Genomic DNA, 12,202 nt, shown 5'->3' on the forward strand with positions numbered 1-12,202 from the left:
ATAATAGAGAGAAATGATTAAACTCTACAAAGACATTTAAAAAATTGAAAATGAATGTGGACAATGTGGACAGTGGTGGTTGGCACTATTGCCTCACAGCAAGAAGGTCCTGAGTTCGACTCCACCATCTGGCTCGGGCTTTTCTGTGTGGAGTTTGTGTGGGTTATTTTTGAGTACTCTGGCTTCCTACCATAGTCCAAAGGTTGATTGATGATTCTATAGGTGTGAGTGTGAAGCGGTTGACCTGCGGGTGACGGGTGACCTGCAAAGGTTGTGCCCGTGTCTCTTATCCTATAACAGCTGGGATAGACTCCAGCCACCCTGAATTGGATAAGCGGAGGAGAATGGATGGATTTGCTGGGCCGGGATAAGTGTGGAAGTGAATGGATACAATATTACAAACACAATTTCAACTATAGGAGTAAAAAGGTACAATGGGCTTTATTTCACATCTGAACTTCTCAACTGGGTTTATCTGTATCTCATATTGGTGTCAGATAAGCAGCTTTAGAGGTGTTTCTTTAATCTTCTCTTTCCCTGCATATTTCTTATAGTATGTGCAACTTTTAACTCATTTTTTCTTTCTGCTTCTTGTTTTTTTATTCTGCAGCACATTTGTCTGTGAGACTGAGATCATTTAGTGCATTCAGTGACCGTGTGTGCGAGTTTCAAGCTATAAACCGGTCGCCTGCTCAGTAGATTCCCAGGTCACACACCTGGCTAGGTGATATTGCCATCTCCATCACAATTTAATGGCTGAAGGTCACATTTAATAAAAACAGATGATGTTGTATTGTTTTGCTCCCCAGAGCTCTGCTCTAATTTAACCTTTTTTCTCCCTTATATAAACTTTAATTCATTTCATGAAAGTGTACAGTGATGTTTTTCTCCTAATTTTTTTTACAGGATCAGGATCTCTGCAGTCTGATCTCACTCACCAGATTTCAGAAAACGCTGGCATGTACCTGGAGGACCAAGGACACACCAATAGCGATCATCAAAGTTTAACAGCATCTAAGAATTATATAGCACTGTTATGCTAATAGGTGAAATGTTTTATTTGCAGATAACTAAACTAATGGTTGTGATTGATTCAGTAACACAAATTTATACAAATGCCTTTACAAAGTGGATAAACATACTGCAGAAACTTATAGGTCATACCTAAAATGGCATTTAAACTACCATTTTAACTGACAGGGACCACATCCTCAGTTGAACTGAGAATATTTCTTCAAAGACATGTAGGATGGAACAGAAACAGATCAAGGCCTGAGACTGTGGTTGGGGAAAACATCAGTATGGCAGCAGCTCCCAAGTTAGACAGATCCTTTATTTATTTATTTTTTTCAAAAATTGATTTCCAGGATCCTACTAAGCTCATGAAGCAATTTCCCTTGTTTAAAAAGTATACAACACAGTATGAAATATCCAAGTGACAACCAGAGTGGGCCAAAAAGGGTGATGGACAATAATCTACACACTAATTTAACACCCTTTACTCAATAAAACACAGCCCAGCTATCAGGGCACACAGATCACCTGAGAGTATCAGGCTCCTCATGATCATCAATAGTATGTCTACATATTCTTTTAAAATCAACAACATCCAGTCCTTTAATCAGTAAACTGTTGCTCAACTCCACTCCTTCCTGCAGGTGCAGTCACTTTACCCTGATTACCTCCAGTGCTTTCACTTCACTCTGTGCTATGCACATCAGAGGGATTGCAGTCAGCTGTGTTTTTAGCTGCAAATATTTAAGACAGGGAAAAGGCCCCTAAGCCAGAAGGACAGTTGTGTCTTGGGTTAGTGCAAATGTTGGCCACTATTGCAAGTGTGTTTCGAGTGAGTGCCCAGAGGAATGTAAGTACTGAATTGTTTTATTATTGTGACCTGAGTTAAAAGCATTGAATAGTTTTTATCTTATTTATTTTTAAACTTTAAAACTTTAGCTCTGAAATATTTTTCTTTGTGCTTGATAAGAACTTCTAACTTATTTTAGATGATGGCTTGAGACTAACTGGAAACTGTGACAGTCTGCTTTTTCATGTTTGGCTCTGTAATGCTCTGTAACACTGAGACTGCGACATTTATCCTGCATAAAATGAAATAAATAATTTACACTGCAAGTCACATTTCACTGAAACAAAGTAGTTAAAGATCAAAATGATCCCACACAGCAGAAACATTTCCATTTTGTTATGGAAAGATGTGTATTTTAACTATAAACCAGGTTCTATGAAGGATTATTATTATTATTATTGTTGGGGAAGGAACCACTAGTGTTTTGGATGAGTCCAGTGGAAGCATTGAGTGGCTGATGATTAATGGGGAACAGCACTTGAGAAAAAATGTCTTGGACGCTTCATGATCTCTGTAGTTGTCTCAGAACATGACATGCATTGCTTTTAAAGACTAAGTGTATTGGTTTTTAACAGGGGGCTGCACTGATTATGTCAGCACGCACATTCACTGATTTCACGACCCAGGCTACCTTTGAAATAAAGGTAAGATTGACATTGAGGTCTTGAACACAGACTGACACTTGGCACTTTGACTCATGGGTGTCTGCTTCTCCAGAAATGTGACCTCTTCAAGCTGGATGAGGGCCCTGCCACTCAGGTGGTTCTGACTCGTGATGAGGGTCTGCAGTACTACCGCACAATACAGATCATGAGACGTATGGAGCTGAAGGCAGATCAGCTGTACAAACAGAAGATGATTAGAGGGTTCTGTCACTTGTATGATGGGCAGGTTGGTTTTGTCCTGATCTACAATGAAACTCAGGGCTGGTGGTGTAATTCTTCTGAATATCTGCTGAGTATGTTGAACTGGCTTTGAACTGCTATCTGATGTGAAATCTGTACTTTAACACAGAATTTGGGGCAGAAGTCTCTAAGCATTGCCCTGTGAAATTTATTGGCTACTCTTTGCAATAAATCTCCCTTTAGGTCCAGACATGTGAAGCTGTTTTCTCATTATAGGAAGCCTGTGCTGTTGGTCTTGAAGCCTCAATTAACTTGTCAGACCACCTGATCACAGCATATCGTGCCCATGGCTACACTTACACCCGGGGAGGGACTGTCAAGGAGATCATGGCTGAGCTCACTGGTGGGTTGTTGGTGAAGACGCTAAAGATCAGTGAACATGGGACTCATTTTGACTATGCCACTGAAAGTGGCAGGTGTAAGTGTTCAGTTCCTGCTAGAGTAACTTGACAGGTTTTTAATCTTTCCCAAAAGTCAAGCTATTGAGGTTAAGAAACTTAAAGAATATCCTAAAGAGCCCAGTACATGGACTACTACAGTTACAAGATGATGACAATAGCAATGTCTCCCTAATTCGATGAAGGTGGCACACTTGTGGCTTGCCCTGCTTGACCTTGGTGGTTTATTCCCTGAGATTAAGGCTCCAGGAAATGTGTTTGGCATCACTGAATCTAGGAACAAATATCAATAAGTGTACTCTGAGATGAACAAATGTTTTCCATGCACAGGCAGAAGAGGTGGTATTGCAAAGGGCAAGGGAGGCTCTATGCACATGTACTGCAAAAACTTCTATGGTGGAAATGGAATTATTGGTGCTCAGGTAAATGTCATCTAGGTGTCTTGTTACTGGTCTTTTGGCTTTCCATGGTTTAAGTATGTCAGATGTCATTGGTTTGGAACTGACACTGGCTGTGCATTTAGACTTTAACACTGATGTTCACACAATGTGGGACTTGTCTAGGTTCCTTTGGGTGCTGGTGTAGCACTTGCCTGCAAGTACCTGGGCAACAATGAGCTGTGTGTCTGTCTCTATGGTGATGGTGCTGCCAACCAGGTATGTAGTTTTTATTTTATACGTAAATGGGTTGAAGAGCAACACTTGGCTCTACACGGCCAGTATCTGTTAAATTTGTGCTAAATGCACAACCTGACTAAACTCCAGAAAGTCTTGAACTTGACGACTTTGCAGGACAACCTTTAAAAGCCTTGTGTATATTCCACAGGGCCAGATCTTTGAAACATACAACATGGCTGCTCTCTGGAAGCTGCCTGTTATCTTTGTCTGTGAGAACAACCGGTATGGCATGGGCACCTCAGTGGAACGAGCTGCAGCCAGCACAGATTACTACAAGAGAGGAGAGTTCATTCCTGGTCTGAGGGTAGGGGTCTGGCATGCTTGGGCACATCTCTCATTACTTGTAGAATAGTGCAGCTCAAAATGACAGCTGCTCTAATTTTGCAAAGCCTGATGTCTGGCACTCTTTAATTGGAACACCCGTTATTCAATCCGGGTTTCAGTCACAATTACAAATGCATGCCTGAACTCGTTCTGTCTCAAACACAATGCACACTAGATGGAAGTGAGATAAATGGCAGCCTCAAATGTTCAGGTAGTCTAATGTTAAAGTCCTGCAGAATTCTGAAGTTCACTATCAGACTGCAATACAGACAAGTACACCTATTCTGACTCGTTGTAGAGCTGACAAATTTCAAATGTGTCTGGTGCAACCATAAACTTGCATATGGACCTTGTCAGTCTTTTGTAAGATGAGATTAAAACTCAGTAACTGTGCACAGGTGGATGGAATGGATGTTCTTTGTGTCCGGGAAGCAACCAGGTTTGCTGCTGATCACTGTCGCTCTGGGAAGGTATGTTTAAAATTTTTATTTGTCATGTGTAGGAAATGCAACTTGGCTCTCTGAAACTCTTTGTCCTTTGCTCAGGGTCCTATTCTGATGGAACTCCAGACATACCGCTATCATGGACACAGCATGAGCGATCCTGGACTTAGGTAAACAAATGGCTAATTAAGCCAGTTTAAGTTGCAGCAACTTAAGTTCTCCTAGTTTAATCTTACAAATGTCCTTTGCCATGCCTGTGGCTCTTACCTCTGCTCCTTGGTCTCATGTATGCCCTCTGTGGTGGCTAGTTCTGCCTAGGGATAAACTGAAATTCTGTATCTTCTGTCAGATTTCTCCATTTGACAGACTTGGTGCTTCAAAATAACTTGAAGTGTTAAGTATCAGTTTTATTCTAATCTGCATAGAAATGGATCACAAAATTTCAAGGCACTGATTTTTCACTTGGAGCGTCTAAAATGCTTTTAAATGCTCAAAGAACACTTGTTGGCAACCATTGTGCATCCCTACAACTCTCCTGCACCCTCTCCCCCTCTAGCTACCGCACACGTGAGGAGATCCGGGAAGTGCGCAGTAAGAGTGACCCCATCTCCATGCTAAAGGACCACATGCTCAGCCAAAACATGGCTAGTGTGGAGGAACTCAAGGTAGGAAATGCTTGAGATGTAGAAATCAAATTTATGAGCAACACTTCTGACAGTTTAGACCTTTTCTTTGCAGCAAGCAATAGAAGCTTGACTAGCTAAGCATACTAACATTTGTGATCACACTTGAACTAATATTAATGGCATGCTTTAGATGTGAGGGTAAAGGGAGAGCTGCAACCATATTTAAAATGAGATCCTCCAGGTTTCATCACAGGTCTTGGAGCACAATTGCCTCATACACTGGAAGATGCCTTGTCTGTCATTTCTGTAGGGAATTGATGTGGAAGTGAGGAAGGAGATCGAGGATGCAGCTCAGTTTGCCACCACAGACCCGGAGCCCCCACTGGAAGAATTGTGCAACCACATCTTCTACAATGAGCCACCTTTTGAGGTGCGCGGCACAAACCCATGGACCAAGCTGAAGTCTATTAGCTGAAGTTCTTGACAACCGCCTGTCCTCAATGCACACCATGTACTTTAAACTTATGCCTCTCACCAGAGCCAAGACAAGATCAGATTCACTTTACTACACTGTAGCAATTTCAAGACTTCAGGAAGTGTTAATCTTATCAGTGCTGCCAGTGTACAATTTATACCTACATTTATGCTCTTCACCATATTTACCTTGGCTAGAAATGTTTAGTGATCGGTTTCTGGTTGACTTCATCTTTTCACAAGACTTGAGCCACATTTATTCCTTAAATCTCTGACTAGATTATTTGCTGTGTAATCTGGTAATTTTTGAGGTGCTGTAAATGTTTGGTGTGTCACAGGATGTATCACCTTAACATGGCTTTGTGCTCTATATACTTAAAGAAGTCAACTTGAGAAAGTGCTCTTCTCTTCAAATGGTAACTGGTCAAAATGTTCTTGACACACAACTGTCTGGTCTGAAGTTTAAGCTGCTTCAAGTTGAGCAGATGTGTTTGCATAGTACTCCAAATCCTGAGGCCCTTTCAGAGTGGATTCATTTCAGGCTTGGCTTAAACCAAGTGTGGGTGAACTAGGAATGTGAAACCTAACATTGGGTGACTAGTTTGAAGCTGTAGCTTTTTTTGGGGGGGTATTGTTGGAGGTAACTTAACATGCCTCTGTCACTGGCTTTATACAATTTTAAACCCTACAAAATTTAACTTTTAGGCTTCAATATTTAAATTAAAAAGGCTCATGTCTTAAGATCATGGTTGCAGCTCTGACAAAGGACACAATGGTCTAAGAATGTCTAGTCTCAACACTTACAAAACTAAAAGGAGGAAAATGGCTTTAAAATATTACAACATGGGCAAATATTACCCGAATGGATCCAATGTAGCCTTCTCTAAGGGGCACTCAAGTACTACCCTACTTACTTGATCCCTTTCTAAAGAGGTCTCTAATTTTTGTAGCATTAACACACCAGTGCTTCAGCTTTAGTCCCACTCCACTCACCTAAACTATAATGTAGATGTGGTTGTATGGTGAACACCCTCCAGGTTGCAGCTTTCCTAGCAGCCACTTCATGTTTTCCTTTTGCCTGTGGGACTCCCAGGTGCTTGCAGCTGTTCTCAATGTCTAGTGTCACCTTCTGGTAGTGGATTCTCCTCAGGCCTAATTACCTTGATGATGATCATGATTATGAATGAGCCTTTATTTGTCACTTGCAGTTGCCTGCAGCAAAATTGGACCCCTTCCAACCATACATTACACAAGTCCCACTGGGGATGGGGCAGAACAGGTAGCTTTGAAGCAAAACAATGAAATGTACAACACAATAGGGGAGTGGAGGAGGGGGGAAAAACTGAGCTCTTGGTAGGGGATCAGTATGAGAACAGAAAACAAACTTCTCAGCACAAAAGCACATGAATCTTCACACTTTAACACCATAGAAACACTCACCCCTGTTGCTTGTCACGTATGTGGTGAGAGTGAGCCAGTGTAGAGTGTCCTTTGGCCGAGTTAAGCGGAAGTCAACAGTCCTACAGCCGACGCAGGTGGCCTGGAAGGATGTGAGCAGAGAGTCAAAACACAGAAGAATTATTGTTCCAGCCAGCTGTCACCGTGGGGTAGCCACAGATGAAGGTAATGGTTGTGAGAAAGGAAACAAACAGCATTGTTATGACTGAAGAAGTCACTTGGATGAGTGATGAAACGTTTCTCCCACTGAAAACGCTACGTCCAGATGAACAGAATCAACATTTGGGGAAACTGCATTTTTTTTTACAGTTGGTCTAATGTCCGTCACTGTTCACCAGGTCTATCAATTTCTCATTGAAGAGCTGTGAGCTTCTCCAAGATCTTATCCATATTGCGTTCAATGAGCACAGTCTGAGTACTCATGGCCCTTCCCATCGCTTCGATCATAACAGCCAGCCTTGTGGGGTTTTGAACAGCCTTAACCACTTTCTTCAATCTTCGATAAGCCAGAGCCCAGCCAGTTCCGATCAGCAGGAACCCTGTTATCATGACTCTTAATAGGTATAAATCTTCTATGTCCTCAATCGACAGTCCTCCCAGGCACACAACGCATCAATTCCTCCACCCATCCATTGTGTATCCGACAGGAAACGTCCCTGCAGGGCAGCTGGGCTCTTCGAACCCGGGCTTCTTGTCGAAAAGAGTGTGTCAATTGCAGTAAGGGACCAGTTGATCAAATCCATAATTCTTTAGGTTTTAGAGAACAAGACTGAGAGACTCAGTGAGTTTTAGAAAGTTACACGAAACTAGACATGAACATGAGAGCCAAGCAGGAAGGGAAAGGAAGAAGATGCGACCGCCTCCGTCAAAAGCAAGAGATAATAAATGGGAAAAGTGGATCACATATGTATTTAGATCAGTTTGACCTAAGTCAAAATCTTGTTGGCTGAATTTTGGATTTTTTTTTTTTCACCCACAGGACACAGTGAGAGTGAACAGGGTTTCATGTTTGAGTTCATGTTTTATTTTGCATTTTTATTTGACAGTTTGGTAGGGTTAGTTAATCCCATTTGGTGTTGGGTAATTTCTGATGACTTGTCTTATCAATTCCAGTGTGAATTCCAAAAGTCCATTTTGCTTAGAAAGATTCCTAAACCAGAGACGTGACCGGAAGTATCCAATTGGCAGTTTGCTTCAGTGCTTACAGTTATGCAGAATCAGGTATGGAAAGGCTGCTCTTTCCACACAGGTGGGTGCTGACATACATGGCTGCAGTTGCCAGCTGTCTTCTGGGTTCACCTCTGCTAATCCTGCATCTCTGAACTAGTCAGTGTCAGTGTTTGGGGTCTCATAAGCTCTCCTGTGATATTTAGTTTGCATACTTGGATTATTCAAATGAACGTTTAATATATTATGCTAAATCTATACAGATTTTTCTACATTGGTATGATAGTACGAATTAGTCAACCTGTATTAAAGTCTCCCTCTACAGCCTGTTGTTTCATAGTTTCAGCAATGAAATTAGATTTAACAATAAACATAGATGACATTCTGTCCCCTAGGCATCCACCAAGATCCCACTGTCTACAGTCATTCAGTAACACTCAGAAAAATATGCTGGTCACTGGATAATGTTAATAAATATAAGATAAGATAAGATAACCTTTATTAGTCCCACACGTGGGAAATTTGTTTTGTCACAGCAGGAAGTGGACAGTGCAAAAGTTATGAAGCAAAAATTAGAATAAAATAAAATAATAAGTACAGTAAATATTTTGGAAAATATCTTTTCCAAAATATGAAAGTTTTCTACATGTCCTAGTTTACATTATGAAAGAATTTATTATGAGTGAGAATCTCTTGATTGTCTAATACTTTCCCGCTAAACAGTCATCTTCTACTTCGGTTAGGTTTATTTTAACAACCGTTTATTAAAACATATGTTTTGCTTTTGTTTTATTTTTTACTGCAATTCTGGTAGAGTAGCTTTTACTGTTTAGTGCTTTTAGCGTAAAGACAACCTGGTTGTTAAAACTAAGATAAGGCAGACGCAGAGAAACGCAGATGCAAACGCTGAAGAATCTACAATGGCAGAAGCACAAATGGAAATGGTCATCAGACCCAAGAAAAAAAGTGTAAAAAAAGAAAAGAGTGCCTGAAGACCAGTTACTCGGGCATATACTCGGGCTCTTCTTGATGCTCAAAACAGCATGGCTGAGGAACAAGCCCTAAAAATGAAGAAATGCAAGAAAACACTCAAGCAACTTCTGTAAGAGGAAACCCTGAATCCTTCACTATTTCAGAAGCAAAGGAGGACATGAATATGGAGACACAGGGAAATGTGAATAACCCCAGCGGACAAAACCCTAGGCCTAATGGAGGGACTTGGCAACATCAGCCCAATTTCAAATTTAGACTTCATGAGGGCAAAGGCCGGTATAATCCATTGGACAAGATTTCTGCTCTCAGACAGCAACTGCAAGCATCCCACTATCATCAGCGCCAGCTTTATTGGAAACTGGAAGTTGGTAACAAGGTTGCTTCATATTACCAAACTGGATGATGTGATCCTTTCCCTGCAGCAACAAATCAGCCACCCTGCAACAGAGCGGAGTCTGCCACTCAAACCACAGAGGCTTCACACATGGACTCTGTAAGCCTGAAATCTTCTAAGGAGGTTGAATTTGAGGTCCAGTGCAAGAATCAACAAGAACAGATAGAAATGCTGCAGCAACAGCTCCTAGAAGCTCAAAATCAACTGAAAGAGAAGTCAGTAAAACATAGGTAGGATCAAGAGACACTCAACACAGAAATCAGGGACCTTAAATCCCAGCTCTGCTCCAACAAAGCCCTTGATGATTTGAAGGTAAAGGCTCTTGACCGAGAGCTGAAAGAAGACTCTTTAGAACAAATTGAAGACAGACAGAAAATTATTGCTACCCAGCTGGCTGAACTCTAAACTGAAATTAAGACCGTACCAGAGAAAAAAAAAAAAAGAAGCGAAGCTCACTGCTTCGACTTTTCACCTAATTGGCTTCAACATCAGCTCTTAAGGCCAAAAAAAAAAAAAAAATTATAAATTTAAAAAATGAGGAAAAACAATAGATGTGTCAATGTTTCATATAGATTTCAGATAACACACCATTTGATGTCAACATATTTTTGTTACATATGGTGTTATATTCTTATAACATTCTGTTCATTTTATGAGTATATCTTTCTGCCTTGCTTCACATATTTACTGCTGCTTGGCTAGCTTTAATCATGCTAGCATCAGAACAGCTAAAAACGGTTATGCATCAGAGAATTGGCCATGCATCAGCCCATCTAAATACGAATGGCAAACTATAAAACTAAAAATACAGATAACTTTCAGATTAGTAAAGCTATCAATGGATCCATTCTTCTTATAGTGAAAACACATTATTTCATACTATGCTCAAGTCAGTGGTTGTTTTTGTTTTGTTTTTTTAATCTACCTGAATCTCTTAAGACAGGTTGCACTAATGGTGAGCCTGCTGCATCAAGTTTTCCAGTAGATGCATGTTACATTGTTAAATCCTTATTTATTAGTTTCTTTAGTGGCCTACTTTAATGGAAGGACTACTTCTATAAGTAAGACCATATTTTATCATAGTTCAAGTTGTTTATAAGTGATGGACAGGTGAGCAGTAATTACTTCTTATGTGGTTTTTATATTAGTAAGAAAAGTTGACTGTGGCTCCATCACTTGCTCACATTGCCTAAAATCACATACAGTAAATGCTACTGATGGTGAAATCACCAAGCCACAAAATAAATGTAAAAAAATGATATCACATCACACATCAAACACATCTCTGTTACTTACACTTTATGCTTTTTCTCAAAATCTGCTAGGTCAGGTATACGTTTCCCACTTTCTAAATGATCTCAATGATTCCTGATTATGACACAAGAAGTAGTACAGGTAAAAAGCTACAGTATTAAACACAATATATACACCGTTACCTTCAAATAAAGACATTTGTGGGAACCCAAAATCTGATTAACTAATATTTTTTTAATCTCATTAGTAAGAAATCTGTTACTTTATATGTCAGAATATAAAAAATCAAATCCACAGATATTAGCATTTTATTGATAGCACATTGTGAAATTGTTGTGCTGGCCCCCATGGCCAGGTGGGTGCCTCGGAGGAGTGTGGCAATACAGTATTATGGTAACAACTAAAGCACAGTAAAATAAATGTGAATCAGCAGTTACAGACAAAATAAAAAAAATTATCGGATGTCAATTTTTTTGATTTAATTACAACAAGGACATGGATGTTCTTAAAACTTTAACGTTGGTTTACATGTAGGTATTCAATGCAAAGCATCCTTCTTAGAAAGCCTTTCCACGCACCTTAATAGTCCTTGCATTAGTGGTGAGTTTTCACTTTAGAACAAGCTACACTGGAACTCTCAATTACTCCCACTCCAAGTCCTAGGTGCGTCCACCAAACCAGCTCCAACCAGCTGGTCTGGTGCTCTACAGTCCTTTGGCTTGTTGTTGTTGCTGTTCCTCTCCATCCCCACAACAATTACCAAAAATAATATCCCCTCTGTCTCATACGGAGGACTATTAAGGGCACATTACTATTCCTCATATTTTGTTCCTAATGCCACACACTAAATCATTAGTCCTTTTAAAATGGAGTTTGCTTTTCAAAAAGCCACCAAATGAGAATTTGTTTTAAAAAGTGATCTCACACCCCCCCCCAAAAAAACAAGCAGTGAATGAAAATATTAATGCTGATTCAGTGAAGGCCTAAAACCACAGTAGGTTTTACGGCAGTTAAATTAGACACATGCATGTATACATAAAACAAAAAACGTGTGCAACTTATGGTGTAACAACAAATTATATATCCACATGCGAAAATCCTAATACTGCACACATTTTCCTACAATGTATTTTGATGAAAAAATATAAAAATGACTTACAAACTCGTGGTGAAAACATTTCTGACGATTTTAATCACTTTTCACACTTTATTGTTATTGTTTATT

The 12,202-nt window shown here is 40.1% G+C and overlaps 1 protein-coding gene across 1 annotated transcript; it reads left to right on the forward strand.

The window, feature by feature from the left end:
• Window positions 1-1,707: 1,707 nt before the first annotated feature.
• LOC116333025 (pyruvate dehydrogenase E1 component subunit alpha, mitochondrial-like) lies at window positions 1,708-6,667 on the forward strand. The gene is made up of 11 exons (XM_039618007.1): window positions 1,708-1,864; window positions 2,440-2,508; window positions 2,582-2,755; window positions 2,986-3,112; window positions 3,498-3,589; window positions 3,731-3,823; window positions 3,993-4,148; window positions 4,567-4,638; window positions 4,714-4,781; window positions 5,168-5,276; window positions 5,548-6,667. The coding sequence occupies exons 1-11, from the start codon at window positions 1,817-1,819 to the stop codon at window positions 5,710-5,712; spliced, it is 1,173 nt and encodes a 390-aa protein (XP_039473941.1). The 5' UTR covers window positions 1,708-1,816; the 3' UTR covers window positions 5,713-6,667.
• The last annotated feature ends 5,535 nt before the right edge of the window (window positions 6,668-12,202 follow it).

This window comes from Oreochromis aureus, linkage group 10 (genome assembly GCF_013358895.1).
Source record: "Oreochromis aureus strain Israel breed Guangdong linkage group 10, ZZ_aureus, whole genome shotgun sequence".
Classification (NCBI taxonomy): domain Eukaryota; kingdom Metazoa; phylum Chordata; class Actinopteri; order Cichliformes; family Cichlidae; genus Oreochromis; species Oreochromis aureus.